Here is a 14,689-nt window from a genome sequence, read left to right on the forward strand (position 1 = left end):
TGGCATGATACTTAAATAATTAATAAAAAACTTGCATGTGTTGATGTCGTCAAATTGGCACTCTGTCCAGGAAGTACCCCGCCTCATGCCCTAAGTCTCCGCAACCCTGTACGTAAAGTAAAGTGATATAGACAATGAATGAGTGAGTTCTTGTCAGCTTAAAGCAGTTTGGTCAAGCAGGGGAGTGTCCAAATTATTGTCTCAACTTTTTATTGTTTTATTTGTTCAATCTTACTGACTGCACCAGATCAGCACCTCTAAATCCCCCAATCAACCCCCCACAAACCACAATTCGAATTTAGGACATCTCACCTCTCCCAGAAGATCTGTATTGAGATAGTATTGATAGTGGCTACCTTGCTTGCTCATTCTGAAATAAAAAGATAGAATACCGCAAACACATACCGATTCATCTTGTACTAAGTGAACCTATCACTTTTTGTAGTTGATTATGGATGTCAGTAAGCCGCAAGAATACTTGGGAGGCTCCCAGGTCTTCCGGCAGAGGTGGGTTTCTGGATTCAACAGCACAGCCTCTCTTTTTTTTTTTACTTCTGAAGAAAAGCAAGCTTGCTAGTACCCAGCCAGCTAAATATTTCAAATAAGTCAACCTATTAGTCATCATCGGCTAAAAGTGGTTCAGGAAATCGTGTGAATATGGTTTCAGGTTTGTGAATACATAGCTGTAATTCCTAGGTTAGTAGAGTTGGTAAACTGACTGGTTTGCTACTGACTTGCTAGCTAAGGATACCCCTTTTAATAATAAAAAAATAAAGAATAATTATTGTGATATACAAAAATGTCCCGAATTTTTGTGGATTCTGGTGCAATTTGAAGATTCAATTTAACAATAGCTGCATTAACTGTTAAGAAATTATAGTTGTTGTTTTTTTTTAAGTCTAACTAGAACGTTTGGGGTATTTTTTGTTTGTTTTTTTAGTTGTTGTTTTTGCACAACAATGCGCAACTTGAAAGTAAATTATACTAAAACATAAAATATCTTCAGTAAATATCCAGAATATTACTGTCCATCTTTGCGCTACGTATTAGGTCTTTAAAAGAAATCTGTAGTCCTTATCATCCTTTCATGCTGTTTCTTTTCAGATTAGACAACGCATTCATAATTAGAATAACAACCGCGGAACTACTGCATTACCAAAACTCAGACTGTTGGTTATAAGATAATGTGTTGTAAGTTAAAAGATAGCTTCGGTAAATTTTTAACATCTGAGCACTCGTATCACTTATCACATTCTTAGCACTTGTCTTTTAGGAACTCGAGAGCTAGCCTACATTTTACAAAGTCCTGCGTACAGTCTCAAGTAATATTCTTTATATTTATGACCACTAGGCTGTAGCATTGCATCGAACATGTAGGCGCATTAATGGTACGGTAATGCGGTTGATTTTGTTATTGGCAGAATGCTTTTGTGACATGGTACCACAAACACTAGATTTGGGTATTTGGCTATAATACATTCTATTTTGGGGTAGAGTTAATTTATTGAAGCTTTAAATGATATATAATGATATATAAATAAGCTTTAAAAATAGTTATTGTCACAAAGCAGTTTTACAGGATCCACGAAATGATAGAAATAACTTCATAAAATGTGAGGTAATAAGTACAAATTATAATTATCAGATTGTCCCCGATGAGCCAGCTGAGGTCGGCGGTGGCAAGGAAAAACTCCCTGAGATGGCAGTAGGAAGAAAACTTCAAAAAACTCTTCAAATTCCAGAAACCCGATGCAAAACTTCAAGGTGATCGTGCCTTTTTAGTAACTGCTAATCAACTATGGAATGAGTTACCCTTACTCAGTCGACAAGCTCTGGCCTTCAACCCAGTGTGAAGCATTTTATTGAGATGTTTTGTGTTTTATATCTTGTTTCTACTTTTATTATCATTATTTTTATTATGACTATTAATATTAGTAGTATGTTATTGTGACACTATGTTCTTCGTTGTTTCTTTTTCTTGTTACCATCATGAAAAAATGTATATATATATATATATATATATATATATATATATATATATATATATATATATATACATTTATCTCTATCTCATATATCTCTAAGTGATGTGGTGTCTGCCACCAGCAGATCCTTATATATATATTCATATATATACATATATATATATATATATTGTGGCGTGGGCGGGGCGGCGGCTGACGACCAGCATGCCGTGCGGGGATGTCTGTGTGTTCACCATTTTGGGGAAGGGTGTTTGGGTTAGTGGCTTCGGCCCTGTTTGTGTGTGGTGTGTGTGTGATGTGTGGAATGTGCTCCAGTTCATGCTTAGGCCGAATTGGAGGTAGGCTTCGTGTGAATGTGCTGCTTATGGTTTTGTATGACTGCGTGTGTAAAATTAAGTACTCCCAGCCATTGCATTGGGCAGCAAGTAAGCTCACTCGTATCTCCAACATCTATATACACACACACACATAGGTGATTTAGGACGGTATGTGTGTGTATATATATATATATATATATATATATATATATATATATATGGTGGTCTTTGAGTGATGTGGTGTCTGGCACCAGGACTTCAGCAGCAGATCCTTTAGAGGCTGTGGGTTTAGGAGAAGAGCCTGTGTTGCACTGGCTGTTCTGCCATGGTTCTGTCATGGCCAGCCTTGCCTTTTTTGTCAATTTGTGCTGCATCAGGTTTCTGTGGGTAAAAAGCACTGTGATGTATGCCGTAATCGGAAAATATTAAACTTCAGGGTGTGAGCAGGAACTCCACTTCATGTTGATGGTTCTCCATTTTCAAGCCCAGCCCTGTACAGGGACAGATCTTTTGAGAGACATCAACAAGAAGCTAGAATTAAACGTTTTGCCCACTTTAGTTTTACATTCCGTCTTTACAGAAGCAAAGTTTTTGTTTTCTATTTTGTTTATTCCCGAAAGATTGATAGATTGATATAAACCTATTGGACTAGAGGTTATTTGCTTCACAGAGCATATTAGGAAAAGAACATGTTAGCAAATCAAATGATATAAAGGAAGTCTGGGCAAAGTTTTTTTTTTTTTCTCTCCAAAGCTCAACCACTTTCCTGTCTCTTTTGAAGATAAAAGAGGGGAAGTGGAACCGAGTCGAAGAAGGAAACACATGCAACGTGCAGCCATTTGTGTCAAACCGTTAAAGAGTTTCGACCACTGACGCATTAAAAAGCATGCCTGCCTTGGCCACACATGCACTTGGGCACAGAAAGTGTGTTAAACCATGTTTACATGTTATTTGATTTAAAAAAAGAAAATGCTTTCACAGGGGTTCTGTGAAGCTGCAATGAGCAAAATAACCCCCTCCTCCCCCACCCCACCCCTTAAGACAAGCTTACTCGTGAACTCTTTTGCTCTCTGTTTCTATCTATCACGCACACATAAAAACACAATCTGCAGACATCAGTAGCTCAAGCGGAACTCCGCAATCCCAACTTGCACATCAACAAAGAAGGGAAAAGTCATGGGCGTTTTCTCCAGCTTCCTTCCCTCTCCACCCAAACACTTACACACACACACACACACACACACACACACACTCCTCTTCATTCCCTACTTAAGGCTAATGCTCCTTGCTTTGAATTGTTAAATCCCACACATGGCCATACATCCATCTGGACACGTCTATGCTAGCAGAATGCTATACATGTTCTCAGGATTACTCTCGCTCCTGCTGGATGTAGCCTTAATTTCGGGTATGAGATCTATATATCTTATAACTGACACCAAAACATTTCTCTTTTTCATTTCTATTTAAGTAAACTTTTCTAATTCTTGAATATACATAGAGCAAATGCTGTGTTGGATCTTTAGGATGTTTCATGTAGGAATTATTTCCCTGGATTAGTGTATTATTATTATTTTATTATAATAATAATAACAATTATTATTATTATTATTATTATTATTATGATGATGATGATGATGATGATGATTATAATTATATACTTAATTATATGTAATAGACGTCTTGTTTTAAATATGGAATATCACATATTATTACTTATTTTTTATTAATAATAAATAGGTTATAAAGAGAACCATGATTTATATTTTTACTTACTTAATAAGTTATTTTTGTTTGAAGTTGTTTTAATCATGTAGCTGCTTTTGTACGTTAAACAAAAAATATATAAAAAATACATATATAAAAAAGAAAAGATAAAGATATATATATATATTAAAAGCTTATAATTTAGAGCTAGGTTTTGCGAAAACATTCATTTTAAATCTAATTTCTTTTTTTTTATTATTTTGAAACAAGTTTGCTTTTTAAACTAATTGTATATTTCAGAAATTTAAACAGAACAAAATTTCTTAATGGAAAAAACTTATATTGTGAAATTAGAAAAAGTCCTGACTAATATTCTGGACAAAAGCCTCTTTCATTTCACTTTCACTACATTTACAATATTCACTCATAAGTGTAATCATAGGTACATAAAATTTTTGTTATTTACTTATTTATTTATTTTAGATAAAGTCTAAAATAAATTTTCACATTAAAATCTGTTTTTTCAAACATTTTTCAACTTTTGACAAACAAAATAAACAGATAGAAAGACTTTGTTTTGTACAGCTTGTATTTTAAAGTCTTAACTAAAATTTAGGTTTAAATAATGTTTAAAGATCCGCCTTTCACCATTGAGTTCTATCCCCTTTTGCTAAAATGTACTGTATGTTCAGAAACCACTATGGTGAAGTTGACCTTAGGAAGCCCAAAACATCATCAACCTTTTTCTTGTGGAAACTTTTTTCTTTTTTGGTGTAGTCTATGCTACCTTGAGCGCACATTGGCATTAAAGCAATAGCGGCGTGAAGCGAATAGTAATTCTGAAACTCCTGTAAATATTTCTGAGATTCTACTTTTCACTCATATTTTAATACTAGTCTCTTGCCTCTACTCTACAGTATATATTATATGTTATAGATGTGTGTGGGTGTGGATGTTTTTTTTTTCTTTTTTTTTTAATAAAAACATGTATGCATTTTTATAGGTCAGAGAACAGAAGGCCTGCTCAGACCTGAAGGTATGAGGCTAAAAATCTGCTAAATTCTAAACCTTTGTTAATATTCTCCTGTATACAAACGAGGGGCATTCAGGTCAAGCTGGGACGAGTCATGAAATATCTGGTGAATGTAGGCCTAAACTGATTGAAACTTACAGAAGACTTTGAGCACAATCTTTTAATGAGACTCTTAGCAGCTTAGTAAAACATTTAAATGGTGCAAATGTTTTAAAGCAGGCTGTACGTCCATTAATGATGGGTGGCTAAAAGCCCAGATCAGTAATTTAGAAACTGTACAGGCCACCTTGCATATTGCAGGAACTCGGCTGAGAGTTAGTGCCACATTTCCTGTATAGGCCTGATCTTGCTCCAAGCCATTTGCACATGTTTAGGTCATTAAAGGAGTTCTATATGGCCAGCGTTTCATACATGAAGCAGGCAGACTGATTATGACTCTGGCGTACTGATAAAACTTTAAGTGCATTAGGGTAGCAGTGGATCACATAGAGAAATAAAGGGGTTTTTTTTACGACTGTGTTCTGTTATTCTGCACAATCAAAAGTCCCATTTTGTCTTGAACACCTCTCGTATAGAGCACTTGTAGTTAAGTATATACATATATATATATATATATATATATATATATATATATATATATATATATATATATATATATATACACTACTGTTCAAAAGTTTGGGGTCACTTGCAAATTTCTTTGTTTTTGTTTAGTGATTTATTTTCTACATTCTACAACAATACTGGGGATTTTAAAACTATAAAATAACACATATGGAATAACAACAAGAAAAACAACAGTTAGTTGTTATTGTAAGACACAGAGGTCAGCCTTTCTTTAATAGTTCTTGCAAGAACAGTACTGTCAAGTGCATTTGCAAAATCCATCAAGTACCATAATGAAACTGGCTCTCATGAAGGCCGTCCCAGGAGGGCGAGACCAAAACCTACCTCTGCCTCAGACCAGAAGTTCATTTAGAGTTATCAGCCTGAAAAATGACCAATTAACAGACCCTCAGATTAGAGGCGTTATGAAGTCTTTACAGAGCAGAAGTAGCAGAAACATCTCACCATTAACTGTTCAAAGGAGATTAATGCATTTTTTGGACGCCTTCAGCATTCCTTTACAATGTAAAAAGAAATAAAAATCAGGAATGATCATGGAGTTAGAAAGTGACCCCAAACTTTTAAATGGTAGTGTATAAATTTATATGAATTATGTTATTACTTTAAACACAATAATGTTATAATAATAATAATAATAATAATAATAATAATAATAATAATAATAATAAATAAGTGAATATAAGTATATAAATATAAGTGGCCTATTTTTTTTTTTTTTTGTAGAAGCAATCAAAAATGGCACAGAGCAAACCAAGTTTCACAATGCTAACCATATTTCCGGTAAGAATAGCCTCATCCTCCAAGGTAAACCATTCAATTTACATCTTTATTTAAATCCAGACATACTGTACCAGTTTGCAGGAATGTTTCTTGAGCTATTTTTGTCAGTGACACATTTCTTACTTTAACATTAATATAACAAAACCCCAACACTTTTAATACACAAAAACAAAAATCTGTAATTTATTAGTGACTTGGTCCTTAGTTAAGAAACAGGAAGCTAGTGATAATCCATGAAAGAGCGAGTAAACTGAAAGAGATGAAAAAACAAGAAGACAGATTTGCACAAGACCCTGGACTCATAAAGCTTCTTATCAGTTGGCTCCGTGAGTCTCATCCTTGATTGTGTGACTTTTGTGTATAAATAAAGATCTGCTCCATGGGGACACCCTCTTGCTCGCTACCACTATGGCAAACTCCAAGCTATGTGTTCCTGTTTCCTGTTTCCTGCTTCCTGTATTGTTTGAGTCAATTTGCAAGCCAGAACACTGTAGCCCTGTGAAGATGATTTGCATTGTAATTAAAGCCACAAAAGGCCACGTGGTTTCGTAGCGTATAACACTCTTGCCTAAAGAGCATCGATTGTGAAAGATCTTGCTGCTATTGAGTTTTAATCAGATGGCTTTGGTTTAGAATTGAATTGCATTCATATGTTATTAAAATCACATATCAAATTAAGAAGAATGTGAAATGTCCTTTTAAAGAAGATTCATCAACAACAGTATGGTATCATTACAAAAAAAGTATTAATTTCGGATTTTTTGGGAGGAAATGTTATGTTTTGTACAATGTTTTGTTCTGATGGAGTTGTATGCATGCACTTATAAATTGTTTGTCTATTTTATTTTTCAGGAAACATGACTGGCAATGTCACTTCTGAAGATCAAGGTAGGACAGTGTGTATGCATACTGTATCTGTGTGTATGTATGTATACTGTATGTGTATGAACCATAGAAGTTACTGTTACAGTACCACTACAGAGATGATTACTGTATGTTGTAAAAACCTTGGCCTATTATAATTTTAAATTTCCATTAAAAGAAAACTATTTCTTAACCATTTAGAGTCACGTGTTCTAGACATGTTAAATAAGCATTAGTTTGTTAGCTTCTATATAGAAAGAGCACATTAACCTAAAAAAGAAATATACCCTTAAAATATCATGCAGATTAAATCAAGCGGGAATTTTTTTTCAATAATGTGATGTTCCATCTTCTTGTCTTTTCCAGAGAATTTCCAGGATCAGGAGAAAATACATCACTATCATCGGTGTAATGAAACATTGCTCTATGAATATGGATACCTTTGCTTGTTCGAATTTGATTTGAGAATGGACATGCTGGGGGACGAAAATTGGTGTGATTGGGAGCAGGTGCTCAGGTAAACAAAAAATAAAGAAAAAGATGTTGAATAAGACATGTAACTAGTGAGACAGTCATTTAGTCCTTTAGTCAGTCAGGCAACTACGCACATAACTGCTCAGTCAGTTTACTGAAACAACAGGCTTTTCATGTAAGTGTTTCATGGGAAAGTATGCAAAGGAAATGCTGCAGTTCTCTTTAGAATTGAGTGCATTTACATAAACACAGCCAAAGCATTAGCTAAACTTTCTTGCCTTCTAGTTACTGACAAACATTTCCTTCTGCTGCCAGATAAGAGATGTGTATCTGTGTCCTTGTGCGCTTTTAGTAATTACAATGGACTGACGCACTGCCTGGAGAAGATTACCACCTATGCAAAGTGTTACTACCCCAATGCAGCTGTGCAGGAGATGTTCGTGGAAGCCCACAAAAAGTACTTCAGCTCGTGCAGCACTAAAGAGGACAATCTCCCAGATGCCCCAGCAAAGGTTGTTCTTGTACTCACCCTGCTGCCTGTCAGCGTCATTCCCATACTGGTCTATATAGTCATCAGGAAGAGTAGCGCTATTGACTGAGAATGGCAAAGACATACAGTTTAGTGCTATTTTATGCACTTCAATTGAAATGATCCGATTTATAAAGTTGTAAAGCAATACATTTAAATACAATGTAAAGAAATCAATGTACATAAGATGTCTGTTATTACTTCAAAGACAAGAACATATAATAATAATAATAATAATAATAATAATAATAATAATAATAGTTGTGTGTATGAGCTATGCCTTAAAATCGCTCAGCCTCCTAATGACAACAGATTGCAACCTGTGTGCTAATTTTCAAGATTTTTTTAAACAAAAGTCCTGTGTGAAAAAATTATTATAATAATACTTAGTAATAATAATAAGAAGAAGAAGAAGAAGAAAAAGCTCACTCTGACAAGTAAAACTATTGCTATGGTGGTGATTTAAAAAATTAACTGAGTAAATATATTGTTTGCTTAAAAAAACTTTCATCTACTTTGCAAATCATGTTTACTTTTACAAATGCCGACAAATTAATTAAAATTGTGTTAACTATCCCTGTGGGCTACTGTATGTGTAACAGTAAACAAAAGCTGGCTAGCAAAATTTCCTAGCTAGCTAGCTTATGTCATTTTTAGCTACGTAATTAGCCAACTTACTCCTTATTCTGAGTGACACCTATTAACTGGAGAATATATTTAGCTTAACAGGCAGCTATTACTGAACAGTGAAGCGACAAGTTTATTACAGAGCATTCATACTCTACAACTTGCAAAGTTCTGGCTAAGCTAGTCTCGCTAACATTGCTAGCTAATGTCTTGCCTGTAAATGTTACCTCAGGTTGGATATTCCTTCAGATTTCCAGCAGCCATTAGTTATCCATTTGTAATGAAATATATCACAACGCGTAAACACTAAAGAATTTCTCACACACGATTGCGATCAAAATCAATATGGAGTAATGAATACAAAGAACCAAGTGAGGCAAAATCTAATAGGGAAAAGTGAGTTTTTGGTGGGTGGTAGGTTCTTCATTTGACTGATGTACTGTGTTGCATTCTTTGTTCTAAACTATCAATGAAATTAAACTATACTCTTTGTAGTCTTTTATTATATGTGTTTTCTTTATTTATTATTATTATTATTATTATTATTATTATTATTATTATTATAATTATTTAAAACATTAAATATGTATAGAAAACAACAGGCTAATGAAAGAGTCAGTATTTTTATTCAATAACATCTATACTGTATATATATATATATGGCTAATTATTATAAAACTTCTTGCTGTTTTTTCTAATTTCCTGAGACTTTCACCCACACGATTGTTTTAAGAGGTAGGGTGTGAAAAACAAAAAAGCAGTTGTTGAAGGTTGAAGTACGTTGTCAGTCAGATTGGTTTGGGCTGACAGGAAGGATATGGTAGCACACATAACTTACTCCTTATAACAAAAATAAATAGATTTAGGTGTAATAAATGGATTATGGATGTTGGTAGATGACACAATGAAAAATTAATTCTAAAAAGTACTGTACATTTAGTATGTTTATTTGTTCGTTTGTTTAGTTTTTTATTTTTGTTGCCTTTGGGTCACTTCACAATCAAAGTTCATGTCCACTGCTGACTCAAAGTTTTGTGAACATATGACAAGAAACATTTACATAAGGATTTGCCAAGCAGAAGTTGATATAAGTGACTACTGAAACTGGGCCTGGTTTCGATACTATGCGTGCTAGTTTATTTTTGGAAAACAGCTTTTCCTGTTTTTGATTATTGAGCAATTGTTTTTATCAAGACAATCTCGTCAGTCTTAGAATAAGAATGATGGAATTAATTAAGTCTGGATATAAACTATTATTCTCATCTTTCAATAACTATCTCAAAAAATTTGATAGATTTGTGTTTGTGGGGGAAAAATACATCATTGTTCTGCACACATGGATTAATGCATTTGTCTGAGTCTTGAACATTAACTGAGAAGTCCTTCCCTATTTCTGTTAGCATTGGTGAATATTTCCATTGTTTGCCACACTAAGATCTGGAAAATAATGTGAAATGCATCAGTCAAGAGATGGTGTTCACATCCACAGCCAATTTACTTATCTATACTGGCAAGGTCATTTTTTTTAGGAATGATCTCGTCCTAGCACAACAATTCATGGAAAACATACACACCCTTACTAAGAAAGAAAAAAAGGTAGTTCCCAGTGTTAATTAAAGCACAATGAAAGGAAACAATTCTGGTGATTTACAATCATCATATTCCACTGGGGGTGCACTGTATGTTAGTGGCTGTTAGAGAATGCATCTTTTAGAGAGCACTTTTACAAAAACATGTCGCCCTCTGCTGGTAGAAATGTAAATGAAAGTTTCCAGAAATTCCACAATTCATCATAAAACAGAAAATTAAACATGAAAATTGTCAGAATTCCAGTGTATTAGCATGTCACATGTTTTGACATCAGTTCACAACAAAATTCTTACCACATGTTGCTTTATACATGACCTAGTCATGGACAAGATGGTATGCTTTTCACATTGCTATGCTTTTCTACTCACCATGGTTGTAAAGAGAAATGCAGAAAAAAATCAGGAATGGAGATTGTGTGAACGCATGGAAGAAGTTGCATGGTAAAAAAAATTCAATCTATTTAATCAAATCTATGTATAGTAGTGAAATTAAGAACATTTTTATATACATACAATGTTACGGGAGCTGACAGGATTGGAGCTAAACACCTTTGTGGCCATGGGAAAATCACTTGTTAGTGAGACTCATCAGAAAAAGATTTGAATTTGCTATAGGGAGCATCAAGATTGTGATACGGAGCAATGAAAAGGTCATGTGGTCTGATGAGTCCAGATTGACTCTATTTCAGAGCGATGTGCCGCATCAGCTTAAGAAGGGAAGCGCATGAAGCGATGCACCCATCATGCAATACTGTACAAGCCTCTGAAGACAGGATCTGGGCTTGCTTCAGTTGCTCAGGTCTAGACTTAGCAACATTATGTGGCAATAAATTTAGCTGACGACCCGAATGTACTGAATGACCAGGTTATCACATCAGTTAAGTTTTTCTTTCCTGATGGCATGGGACATATTCCAAGAAACTTTTGATGCTTCAGCATACCAAGACATTTTGGACAAGTTCATGCTCCCAACTTAGTGGGAACAGTTTGGGGAGAGCCCCTTCCTGTTTTATATATATTGTATATTCAAAACATATATATTTAAATTTATATATCTGGAATGGGGTTAAGAATTGTTAAATACGTTATTATAACTAAGACCTTCGCACAAGAAATGCGGCTAGAAAATAATAATTAACGTGATCACGTGCATTATAAAAAATGGAAAGTAAAAATGAGATCTACGTTGCAGGTCTGTGGGACCTGTATAACAGCACCACTTGCACGTTACAGGAACTCGGCTGAGAGTTATTGGCACATCCTCCTTATAGTTCTGATCTTGATCAAAGCCTTTCCACATGTTTGCACTATTAAGTGTTTTCCTGGAAGGCCAAAGGGGTGGATGTATCTATACTGCATGTATGGTGACACGGTTTATAGTGGTTAACACTGTGGTATGTGAGGTGTATGTTATCCCGTGCTTGGTGGGTTTCCTCCAGGTACTCCAGTTTCCTCCCACAGAATGGTGGGTGGCTGTGTGTATACTGTATGTACGGCAGTACAGTGGCATAGTGGTTAACACTGTGGTCTCAAATCACCTGGGTCGAGGGTTCGATCCCTGCCTAAGGTGTGTGTGTGTTGAGTTTGAATTTACTCCCTGTGCTTGATGGCTTTACTTCAGGTACTCCAGTTTCCTCTCACAGTCCAAAGACATGCAGATTAGCCTAAGTGGTGTTCCCCAAATGCCCACAGTGTGTGAATATCTTAAATATGTTGATATTCTTTTGTTTAGAGGTTGGATTTGCAGCATTTCCTTGGAGTCATTTATTCAATGCTATCTATCCAAATGTCATTTCTAAAAACAAGGTCCATAAAGACACGATCAGATGAGTGAGTTTTGTGTGGAAGTGAACTAAGTGAACTAAGCTAATACTGTCATTGATCCGGCCGATATCGAGAACTTTTGCAGATCTTCAAGTCTTAAAACATTCAAACATATCATAGTAGTGAACTCTCCCTCTCCCTCTCCTTCACACACCCACACACATACACACACATGTACATTCAATAGACAATAGACTCATCTGTGTGTGTGTGTGTGTGTGTGTGTGTGTGTGTGTGTGTGTGTGTGTGTGTTGTTGAAGCCAAGGCCACCTCCTCCTCCCTTAATACTTCCTCTCATTTACCTAGAATTGAAAAAAAGAGAACAAAAGAGACTCCAAAGCATTGACGTACACAGATTCAAACCTCCAGTTTTTTATTTAAATAATCCATGTATACTGTATTTAAAACTGTTATTAAATCCATTTATTTATCCATGTATACTGTAAAGACATATAATGTTGTGGCATTCCTTCAAAAGAAGAAGTTCATGTTATCATTCCTATAAGCTTTAAACAGTTGTGTGCTGACTTACCTCTTTTTTTTTTTTTGCTCTAGATGTTCTCTGAATGCAAAGTTCAAAGACCTTTGTTATAGAGAATTTTCCATGGGCATTAAATTGCTTAGAGTATTAAAGTCGGCCTTAAGAGAGCAAAAGGGTAAATAAATAAATAAATAAATAAGACCAGAAAAGAGAAGAAAAAAAATCTCCACATTTTGAGCAAACATTGTGAACGCAAATAGTTGGATAATAAAAACAGTTTCATCACTTTTGTAATCGCTTTGTAGTACAGGGTGCGATTCCATTTCCTGTTCAAGGCTTGGGGGTTACAGGGGTTGATGAAGAAGATACAATCAAAGTCTCAGATAATATAAAGGTTTATTCTCATATTCTCAGTCTCATATTCGCCTATATTTAAAATGTGATGTTAGTAAAGAGTATTTTGTGAAATTGTATGCAGATGTACTTTGAACTGAATAGAATAATTTGTCATTACTAACGATAGACAATTTCAGGTCAGATATTTATAGATCCTTTTTAGACTCCTACAATCTATGGAAACGGTGTCAGACATGTACTTCCATGAAATTATACACAATAAAGTTCTGTCTACTGTACAAAATAATAACAAAAACAAAAAAAGTTAATATTAATATAATAAATAATTAATATTACCTTTTTTTCTTTTTTTTTTTTGCTGTGCCCTTAGTTTTTCAATTTCCTTACACTTTAGTTTCACAATGAGTGATTACTAATGGGAAAGCGAAAATACACACACACACACATTTTTCATTGGTTTGTGGTTGCCAGATTGGATTCCAAGTCATTCTGTTTGTGAAACTTGAATTTCTATATTACTGTTAGAGATTGAGATTGAGATGTATATCCAAAAAACAACCAATTGAATTTGATTTTTTAAAGGGGGGAAGGATAACAATCTGCTGATCAAAGAAAACTAGGCAGAAAAATAACAAATATAAAACCCTTTAAATTTTAAGAAGGTAAGAAGTGTACCACTGTGTTAGAAATTTGTTCTTCTATAAAAGGATTTATCTGTTTAAGGAAATGAGCTGAAATATTAATCAGTAGTCATCTTTTGATTATACACAAAAACAAAATAACTGGCCTGGCAGTTTCAATACTTTCTCACTCATTTTAAAGTCTTTTTTTTTTCCTCTGTAAAGCAATGACTATGATGATGTCAACTATATTTTAGAAGAAAAAAAGTATTGTGGCATAATATATCATGATGTTATGTTAGAACAGCTGAAGTACCCGTCTAAAGAGTTTGTAGAAATAGTTCAAAGGTTAAAGTAAAAAAAAACTAAAGAGCATTAATGTAATCAGTGATATTATTATTATTATTATTATTCTTTTAGAATGAAGCCAACGTACAGGTCTGCTTGAGTTTTTGTACGGCAGAACTCTCTGTTTAACTTATTAATACAGAGAAATCACAGTTTTGTAGGGTTGAGCATCTTACGCTATGTTTACACAAAGTTGTCCTTCTTTCATTGTCAGACCAATACACTCGGAGAGTGAATCACAGATGAGAAATGGAAAAGGTAGAGCGGATAGAGATGAAGTTTTGTCTTAAAACGACTCCAGTGTGTTAAAACTCACTGACTAAAAAAAAACACTTTAGGGTGTTATTTCACCCTAATGATTTTTACTGGACTAATTCCAGTAAAAATATTAATATCAATTGGTAGCTTATTGTTAGATTTTTATGATTAGATAATTAAATTTAGCACATAACATCGCTTTTATTCAATATTTAGATTTCACTTATGGTGCAGGTTTAACTACTGGTAGATCTGTAAGTACCAAAAAT

The 14,689-nt window shown here is 34.4% G+C and overlaps 1 protein-coding gene across 3 annotated transcripts; it reads left to right on the forward strand.

The window, feature by feature from the left end:
- Positions 1-3,520: 3,520 nt before the first annotated feature.
- LOC128521014 (receptor activity-modifying protein 1-like) lies at positions 3,521-9,448 on the forward strand. 3 transcript variants are annotated; one of them, XM_053495524.1, is made up of 6 exons: positions 3,523-3,710; positions 5,013-5,045; positions 6,393-6,449; positions 7,302-7,337; positions 7,680-7,830; positions 8,140-9,448. In XM_053495524.1, exons 1-6 carry the CDS (start codon positions 3,614-3,616, stop codon positions 8,384-8,386), a joined length of 621 nt encoding a protein of 206 aa, XP_053351499.1. In that variant the 5' UTR covers positions 3,523-3,613; the 3' UTR covers positions 8,387-9,448. The 3 variants fall into 3 exon arrangements, with proteins under 3 accessions (XP_053351500.1, XP_053351499.1, XP_053351497.1); XM_053495522.1 differs by having other exon boundaries at positions 3,527-3,710; positions 6,393-6,473; XM_053495525.1 differs by lacking the exon at positions 6,393-6,449 and having other exon boundaries at positions 3,521-3,710.
- The last annotated feature ends 5,241 nt before the right edge of the window (positions 9,449-14,689 follow it).

This window comes from Clarias gariepinus, chromosome 4 (assembly GCF_024256425.1).
Source record: "Clarias gariepinus isolate MV-2021 ecotype Netherlands chromosome 4, CGAR_prim_01v2, whole genome shotgun sequence".
Taxonomy (NCBI): domain Eukaryota; kingdom Metazoa; phylum Chordata; class Actinopteri; order Siluriformes; family Clariidae; genus Clarias; species Clarias gariepinus.

What these genes read in the sequence shown, in the direction of transcription:
- LOC128521014 (XM_053495522.1), top strand. Translation starts at nt 3,614, where the DNA reads ATGGCCATACATCCATCTGGACACGTCTATGCTAGCAGAATGCTATAC. An exon ending in GAATAGCCTCATCCTCCAAG is followed by an intron (nt 6,474 to 7,301) that starts GTAAACCATTCA and finishes TTTATTTTTCAG; the next exon opens with GAAACATGACTGGCAATGTC. An exon ending in TGTCACTTCTGAAGATCAAG is followed by an intron (nt 7,338 to 7,679) that starts GTAGGACAGTGT and finishes TGTCTTTTCCAG; the next exon opens with AGAATTTCCAGGATCAGGAG.